The sequence below is a fragment of the Bremia lactucae genome (assembly GCF_004359215.1).
Source record: "Bremia lactucae strain SF5 chromosome Unknown BlacSF5_NotPlaced_19_SHOA01000004.1_2068294bp, whole genome shotgun sequence".
NCBI classification, from domain to species: domain Eukaryota; phylum Oomycota; class Peronosporomycetes; order Peronosporales; family Peronosporaceae; genus Bremia; species Bremia lactucae.
Window position 1 is genome coordinate 1,218,072 of NW_027152031.1, and position 9,041 is coordinate 1,227,112.

At 45.0% G+C, this 9,041-nt stretch overlaps 1 protein-coding gene across 1 annotated transcript; it reads right to left on the bottom strand.

Moving 5' to 3' along the window:
• Nucleotides 1-4,072: 4,072 nt before the first annotated feature.
• Nucleotides 4,073-7,843, bottom strand: CCR75_005603 (uncharacterized protein; the record flags this gene model as incomplete). Its single annotated transcript, XM_067963682.1, has 1 exon — nucleotides 4,073-7,843. The coding sequence occupies one exon, from the start codon at nucleotides 7,841-7,843 to the stop codon at nucleotides 4,073-4,075; it is 3,771 nt and encodes a 1,256-aa protein (XP_067821736.1).
• Between the last annotated feature and the right edge of the window lie 1,198 nt (nucleotides 7,844-9,041).

A 9,041-nucleotide genomic window follows, 5' to 3' on the forward strand; every position in this document is an offset into this window, starting at 1 on the left:
GGACGTTCACTTCGATGAATCCTGCTTTGATTTTTCGATGGACTCGTCGAATGAAGGTCTCAATGATACCGTACCGGACCTTGATTCTCTTGAAATCAACGAAGATGATGTGCGTCAAGTCGAATACAAGCAGACCGGTAAGCGCAAATCTCGGCCCAACAACAATGTCGTGCGCGCTGGTCATCAGAACGTTGGATTAGAACAAGCAAGTGCTCCAGACAGCGCATACGACCGCCACCAGAGACGTCGATCCAATGGTCGAGATATGCTAAACGATGAAGAAGAAAAGGACAACAGCGATCAAGACGATAATATGACGCAACCGACATTCTGGCGTGCTAGTGCCAACGCGGTGGAAGCAACCGATCTGGCAGAGCCTGCAACATTTCAAGAAGCAATCAATGGTCCGCATCAAGTACATTGGCGCAAGGCGATACAAGCTGAGTTGAAATCAATGCGACTTCGGGGTGTTTTTCGTGCTGCCAAACTTCCGAATAACCAGCGCGCCATCGGTACGAAATGGGTGTTTAAGATCAAGCGAAAAGCGGATGGATCAATCGAGAAATTCAAGGCACGCCTGGTTGCCAAAGGTTTCAGACAGAAGTATGGTATCGACTATACGGAGACTTTCTCACCAGTTGTCAAGTACGTGACATTGCGAATGGTCATTGCAATTACCAGGTATTTCGACTGGCCTCTGGATCAACTCGACGTTGTGACAGCATTTTTGTATGGTGTGATGAAGGAGAAGGTATTTTGCATCATTCCAGAAGGTGTTAAAATTGATGGTGATTTTGACTGTCTCGAGTTGGTAAAGGCAATTTATGGTCTCAAGCAAGCTTCACGTGTGTGGAATGAGACATTCGACGAATTCGTGTGCTCAATTGGATTCAAAGTATCAGCTTTCGATCCATGTCTATATATCAAGGTGGTAAATGGTCATTGCGCTCTTCTACTGGTCTATGTGGATGATGTCTTGGTGACAGGCAGCTCAGCAGACCTGATCGCGCAAACGAAAAATGACCTCAAGATGCGATTCGAGATGACCGACAGCGGCAAGTGCACGTTTGTACTGGGGATTGAGCTAGTTGATAAGCCAGACGGCAGTGTCACCATGTGTCAACGACGCTATATCGACGACATCCTCAAGCGTTTCGGAATGGATGACTGCAAGGCCACTGTCAGCCCAGTCGATCTGAGCTCCCAACTTTTACCAAGCAAGAGCCAAAGCAAGGTAGATGCTCCATTTCGAGAAGCAGTGGGGGCGTTGATGCACTTGATGACTGCGACGCGTCCTGATATCGCGTATGCTGTGGGTTATGTGTCACGTTTTATGGAGAATCCACAACAAGAACACTGGACTGCGGTAAAGCGTGTTCTACGCTACTTGCAAGGCACCAAGTCGCACGGAATTTGTTATCGGTCGAGTGGGGTGATCAACTTTCAAGGATATTCTGACGCAGACTGGGCTGGCGATCATTCAGACCGCAAGTCAACATCAGGATACGTCTTCATGCTGTTGGGTGCACCAATAAGTTGGGGCAGCAAGAAGCAGCAAAGTGTCTCTTTGTCGACAAGCGAGGCAGAGTACATTGCACTCAGCTTAGCTATTCAAGAAGGCAAATGGATTCATCGGTTGCTGTGTGAAATTTTGACTGCTGCGAATGAAGAAGGACCCGATCTCAACATACGTGAAGATAATCAATCATGCCTCAAGATGACGAAGAATCCTGTTAATCATGGCCGCGCCAAACATATCGACATCAAGTACCATCACATCCGTGATGAAGTCAAGCGCGGCGAAGTAAAATTAGAATACTGTGAAACTGCAGTGATGTTGGCAGACATCATGACCAAAGGACTTCACGGGCCACGACACAAGGAGTTGACATCAGCGCTTGGAATTAAACCAAGTTCGCATTGCGGGGGCGTGTTAAATGTCCAATCCGAACTTTGTGCTGGACGAGGAACTGCTCAAGATATATTTGAAGCAGTAAGTGGCAATCAGTAAGTATCGGTAAGTACCGGTATTGCAGGATGACGTCATAATGATGACGCCATGGATGATGACGCCATGGATGATGACGCCATGGATGATGACGCCACGGCTGATTACGCCCAAGATGAAAAGTCGCGATGGGCAGAACCTTCTCGAAGCTTCCAGAAGCTTCTAGAAGGATGTAGATGATTGGCTTAGATGTAGCTAGATAAGAAGTGAACTAAGTCTATAATACAATCACTTCGGATTTCCATTCTTCCCTACAAGTGTCTTCTCGGTCTTTGCCCAAGAACACACTCCAACTATCTTCTCAAGTTTCGTCAAGCTTCAACAACCGCTCTGAAAAATCTTTTGCCAAAAACACTTTGCCCTTGCGGTAAACTATCAGCAGATCAGAGCGCAAGAGCACCAGCTTGAAGGCTTACTGCCAAACAAAGCATACAAGTTTAGCAGGTAAGGTTTTCTCGAGTTACATAGGGGTACAGGCGTAACTGCCGGGGCAGATTGGTACCCCGCCATCTGTTTGATGTAGTGAGATAAAATTTGGTGTGGCACACGTCTATGTACCCGTGTAACGTAGTGTAGAGGTACGTAAATGACGAAAATACACCTTGCTTACGTATGCAGGAGGCAACCCAGCATCCATCGACCTTTTCTCAGCCGCTAAGTAGACTTGTTTTTCGATGCTCTTTCACGTGGTACTAGTGGCTTTTGCTCCAAAGTGCTTAAAGCAATTGCATGATAACCGCAGTTTCGTATGTCCCTTCTAAGTCGCGCTTTATGTAGTATCGCAGATTTTTGTAGAGCTTTTGATAGCCAATACATAGTCTCCAACGAATGCAAACTCTTGTGTAGCTTTAAAGAGCTCTTCAGATGTGTTATAGGTTTGGTGTACTGGTCGAAGACGCATATTGAAATGTTGCAGGTAGCAAGTGTCTTTGTACGACGAGTACGTCGGAAGCTTTAATGTATTAAAGCACGTAGACGAGAGCGGCTACTGTTTCAAGACACAGTACATCGAGCCTTAAAAAAATTAAATGAAAATTCAGTAGATTTATTTAAAGAAGAGATTAAACTATTAAGGAAACTTGTCATCGGCGATGGTCGTGACAGTCGCCACGTTGGTATCTTTGAGCTCACAGTCTCAATCTCGTACCATCAGACTTTAGTAATAGTAGCGCTAGCAGCGCTACTATTAGTCAAGTCTGATGAAAAGGTTGGATGAGTGGTTGAATGGATACTGTATGTAGAAGCTGAACGAGCATCCTTAATATAGACAAGAAATAATTTTGAATTTGTGGCATTAATCTACAGTTGAAACATTGTATGTATTAGCCAATCAAAGCCAAATATAATATGTATTAGCCAATGCTAGTTGAAAATTATTCTTATTAGCGAATCACGGGTGAAACACTTATGTGTATTGGCCAATCACAGGTAAAACATCATGTGGATTGGTCATTCGGCATTTTAAATTGTAGCCTCGAATTAATATCTTTACAAAAGTTGTGGGAAAAACAATTTTGAGGTTGCGAATTTAGAATTTATCATTTATTTTGATAAAAAGTTGTGGGAGTAGTAATTTAAGAAGGAGGGTTTATTTCAATTTAAAATATAAAAATACATTAAAAATAGTTGTGGGATATCAATACTAAACAAATTTGTTCAGAATGTTATTTACAGGTAAAGTTTTTATGAAAGGTTTTAAGAAAAGTAAGTGATTAATAATTCATCCATTATCGCAAATTATAGATTATTTGGCCGTGCCAAAAACGCCGTGTGATGCTGAGGTGCGATGAAAATAAACTAGTCGTAGCTTTAGCGGCTCCACAAGGGCGATCACTAAAACGCGTCTTAAGCTTGATATAGTGAACATTTGGGAATGATTGGGCACTATAATGTGCGTCATTATTCAGAAGTGGAAGTGCTGTGTGAATGTTTCAAGGATGACATATTCAGATCAATTGACCTTAACCAGATCAAGGCATTACAACTAAAAAGATAATAAAGACGCATGCACGAATCGTCATAGTTGATAACACGATGTAGGTGAAATCGTGGCATCTCTTCTACTTAATCGGCGCTACCTGACTTTTGGCGCGCTAGTTTTTGGGCCTTAAGCGAGGCTAGAGTAGGGCGTTCGAACTGTGATTTGCCATGCTTGCGGTTTACGTAGTACACACGGCCAGTGGAGCGTGACACCTTGGCCTCCCATCCAACAGGCAACGAAACCTCTGGCAACGCGTCCAAATTGAACGACTCACGCACTGGGCGATCCGCAGGTTTCGCGGCCGGCTTCACCTTTGCACTCTTCGAGCTAGCAGTGGTTACCAACGCATTGTTTTCGGGTTTGTTCGCCACCTCTTCTGGTTTGCTATTCGTTCGCTTGCTTCTGCTGTCGTACATACCCTTCACGACCGACATACGACCCTTGATACTCGACATCGCACCAGTAACCCCAACTTCCATGCTCTTTACAATCGTATTGCGCGTAGTAGAACTATTAGTAGGGCTATCTTCACCGTCGACCTCGGAGACGTCATGACCGTCACCGTTTTCAATCTTCTTATTTGTGTTCCAGAAACGAGTTCCTACACTCATGCTCGGCATGCGCGGAAAATGACGCTCCGACTGTCGAGTCTCCGACGAGCGCCCATTTAAATCATCCGAGCCAGTCAGCGAGTCCATCAGCACGGTTTCGCGCGGTTTTGTCTCCTTCTTGGAGCCCAGCGTGCGAAAGATTGACTTCTTAGGTGTAGCCTTTATCTCAGGAACGATACCATCTGCATGAAGTTTCGCGATCTGCTCAGTCAGCTTTTTGTTGTCAGCCTCAAGCTGCACTATTCTTTTGTCCTTTTCACGCACAGTGTCCTGCAACTGACGGAGCTTTACGTGATTACCAGCTGATGATACCTCTTTATCACTTTTAAACTTCTCGACTTCGGCTTTTAAGGCCTTCATGGAGACTTTCATGACCTCGTTCTTCTCGCGGAGCTTTTTGTTCTCGTCTGTTAGAGTCTCGATCATCCCACCAGCATCAGCCATGACAACGCTTGAGGCAGCTGATGAGTCCGCAGTTGTCACGCTATTACGGCGCTGCAGCTGAGCATTTCGCTCTTGTTCGTCCTGCAGAGCGGCCTTTAACTTATGTAGCTGATAAGCCATATCCGCTTCACGTCGCTTTTCATCAAGCGCAGCCAAATACTTTGGTCGCTGTATCATCATACGAACCATAGACTGCACACGAATAACCATCGCGCGCATTTTTACGTAGCGATGACGCTTAACGAGGCCACGCATATATCGCTGGATAATGACTGCATAGTGGTTGCACTTAACGTCGGCAGCTACCTTGCGTCCCTGAATGCCTCGCCATTGGGCTTGCGCCAAAATGAGGCCTTTCAAAAAGGTGTTGTACCTGCGCATGGCAATGACGCACCGAATAACTGATTGCAACTTAATGATTGCTTCCAATTTTCTAAGATACTTAATACGTTGCGTGAAACCAACCATGGTATACTGCAGAAACGTAGCCTTGGCATCAAGGAACTTTTTGCGACGGTCCTCAAGTTCTTCGAGCACTCCCAACTGGAAGTACACGCGAGTTTTTCCCATCTGATATTGCCTGGGGGTCTCCAATTTCAGCTTGTCCATGAGCAACTGGCACTTTTCTTCTACAGTGTTGCCGCCACTAGGCACAAACAGCCAGAATTTGTTGAGGATTTCTGTGTGTTGCAACCGATTCGGGTAGGCTGCACGGGAAATGCGAATAGCTTCAATGACACCAGCACACCGCAATTGAGACACCACCATGCTTTGATCCATCACCGTTGCGCTCTTTATCGGATTGGGCTTTATGCAACGCACATAGTGCACATGAGTCGAGTTAATGTTGGCCATTAATTCCGTTAGACTTTCTTTAAATTGAGTGCCGACAGTCGTGATGGACAGAGCGCCACCCCGTTTGCGTCGACCACCTGAAGCTTCCAGAACAGCTTGCGTAGGATCCTCCTTCGGCTCAAAAAGCTTGGCAATAAATGGTTTGTCAGAACCCCGCATAAGCTCGGATAAGTCAGGCAGCAACGAATCTTTGTGTTTCTCAAGGAACCCAACTGAGTCATACATTACGGGAGCAGCATAGTGCTTGATAAGAAATTCGGTCCGCGACGTCCGAGGAAATTCAATGACGTGTGCCATATCCTCCTTATGCAATGACGTCACCTTGGACATAAATGACTCTTCATTACCCTTCGGCCGCATCACCTCTTCATTCAACAGCGAAATAATCCCCATACGGGACTCAATCACATTTAAAACATCCTGGTTGTCCGCGTATTCAATGTGGTCCCACACGATCCCTTCCTCCTCGTATTCAATCTGTACAGTTTTGAACACGTCTTGCGTAAATTTTTGCTGCAACTTCTCGTTAGCAAAATTGATACAAAACTGCTCAAATGAGTTATGCTTAAAATGCTCAAAACCAAAAATATCGAGCACTCCCACGTGATTAGCCATATTGGCATCGTCAGCGAGTGACTGATTAATAGTAGTCACAAGCCAGTCAAACACATTCGAGTAAATAGCCTTAGCGAGAGCATCACGGCAGTCCATGGCCAGCTCTTTCTTGAGCGGCACGCTGTATACATCATTCACGGCACGCATTGTACGCGAGCAAAGCGCCGTCTGAAGAGCCTCCCATGTGACACCAAGCATCTGCGTGGTGGACTGTGCACCATCGTCAGACTCACTGATAAGAGACTTTTCGTCATCCGTCGGATCCGATAGCAGCTGTACCTCACCAAGGTGGAGCACACCTGCTAGCACTTCAAATAATGGTTGCTGGTCATCGTAAGAAAGACCGACTAGTTCGAGAGCCTCGCGTGTCTTGTTAAAGTGTTTTTCATCGGACAAGCCTTCGATCTTCTGTGCCGTATTGTTCCCTGTGTAAGCGTAATGCTTGGACGGATCGAGCTGCAGCTCTGATGCAACATCAGAAGAATCGATAAGTTGATAAAATATGTGGTAGTTGCGCTCAGGCGCTTCGTGCTGAATGACACGCGTCTTCTCCAGCAAGTATGTCCGGCACTTAGCGCCAACAAGTGTGCCGTTTAGATCAAATTGCAGCTGTGTGAATTTGCCAAATCGGCTGGAATTGTCATTTCGGACGGTTTTGGCATTACCAAAGGATTCAAGAAGCGGGTTCACTTCAATAATCTTCTTAATCGTGGAATTATTAAGGCCGCCAGCAATTGTAGCCAAATGATTCATAAGAATCTTCGTTGTCTCAGTTTTACCAGCCCCAGACTCACCACTAACCAAGATAGATTGGTTGATCTCCGAGCATCGCATACCCTCATAAGCAGCGACGGATGTGGCGTACACATGTGGCGGCAACTCCTCTTTAGGCTGGTTAAGGTAGCGCATGTGCTGCTCTTCCGCGTAAAGATCTGGAAGCCACTTATAGGGATTAACTGCGATACATATATCGCCCGTGTAAGTATACGGTAACTCGCAGAGAAAGCGCTTTTTGACATTGTACAAAATGGCTGCCTCGTGCAGGTAATTAAGTGTAATCATGTCCTCGATTCCCTCAGAACCCACATTCTCATTCTGGTATGGAAGCGACTCAAGCTGATGCACAGCAAGAAGGGCCTTGGTCTTTTTGGACAACATGTCGACGCAGCGCTCCTCAAGCTTACCATTGGGCAACTCAACCTTGCAATATATTTTGCGCGTCTTTCCATCACCCGAATTCTCGTCGCGCGTTACCTCGGCCGCGAGCCACACATGTGTCTCGTCTGGAACGAAACACTTGGCACCTGTCACCATCTGAAGGTCACTCATGCTGTCTGAAGGTCCCACACGGCGGCTTCTCTCACGTCCGAGAAGTCAAGAAGCTAGAGCTAAGGACAGTCTAAACCAGAATGGGTCGACTTGAGCTAGCTAGAGGGGGGCTTGCAAGATACCGTGTATTACCGGTAGATGGCGTCATCTTGCAACTGGGAAGCTTGACCATTTAAGTTTAGTATTCGTACTCTTTTTAAACAATGTTTGTCATCTAGGCGGCGCAGCTGGCACCTGCACGTGGCAATTTGCAAGGCAATCGGCTGGTATATAAGTTTTGAAAATCAGTGCCGCAAGACGACCAGTTTGCGTTTATATTGAAAGCGTGCAAAAATGGCGTATGGTTACTCTCTGATGGGTCGTCATGTTCGTTTTCTGCATCAAATGATTTATCGCACAGATACTGATCAAAATACCTTCGTTATCTCTGTTTAGCTAAATCAGCAAAATATCAAAAGTAACCCGTAAGAAACTGTAATAGCTCCTGAATTTTTTTAGTCCTACATCATGTCCTTATCTACCAATTAATTAAGCGAGACAGAGCGATCAACGCATCTGTAAAGAGTAAATTCATTGGTACCGGGTATATTCACTTGGTGAGAAGGATGCATATACTTAATGACTGAGGTCTGGGCCACGCAATAGAAAGACGCTAAATCTTGAGCTCTTTGACTAGGATAATATTGAAATTGTCGACCTTTGGCTTAATTTGGTTACATTAGCAATAATGAGTTGAGAAAATAAAATTGACATTTTATTGATTAGCTGATATGTCCAGAATCAACAGAAAAAAAATGTTTAGGTCTTGCATTGTTCTGTAATGGGGTTCACTTCGGTTGGTGAACCGTTGTTCTGGTACCTCAACTGTTGTCAGTGCAGGTTGGATTACATTTACTTTATGGGTATAATACCCTTTTCTTCTATTTAAAATAGTAAGTCACTAAAATTCCATTTAATATGGGTAACATATGTTGTAGCCGTCAGATATAAATCTGGCGGCCAAAATCTGGCGGCCAAAATCTATTTTGATTTGGCTAGGTAAGGTTTTAAATTTATACAATTAAATAAAGTTCGGTTTCCCTTTGATCTTACAGCGTATAGTGCCTTGCTAAGGCTTGCGCATTGATCTACGAGAGAAAGAAACCTTTCTAAGGTATATAGAACAAGGAATCCCTCAAATCCCTGTGCGTATCAACCT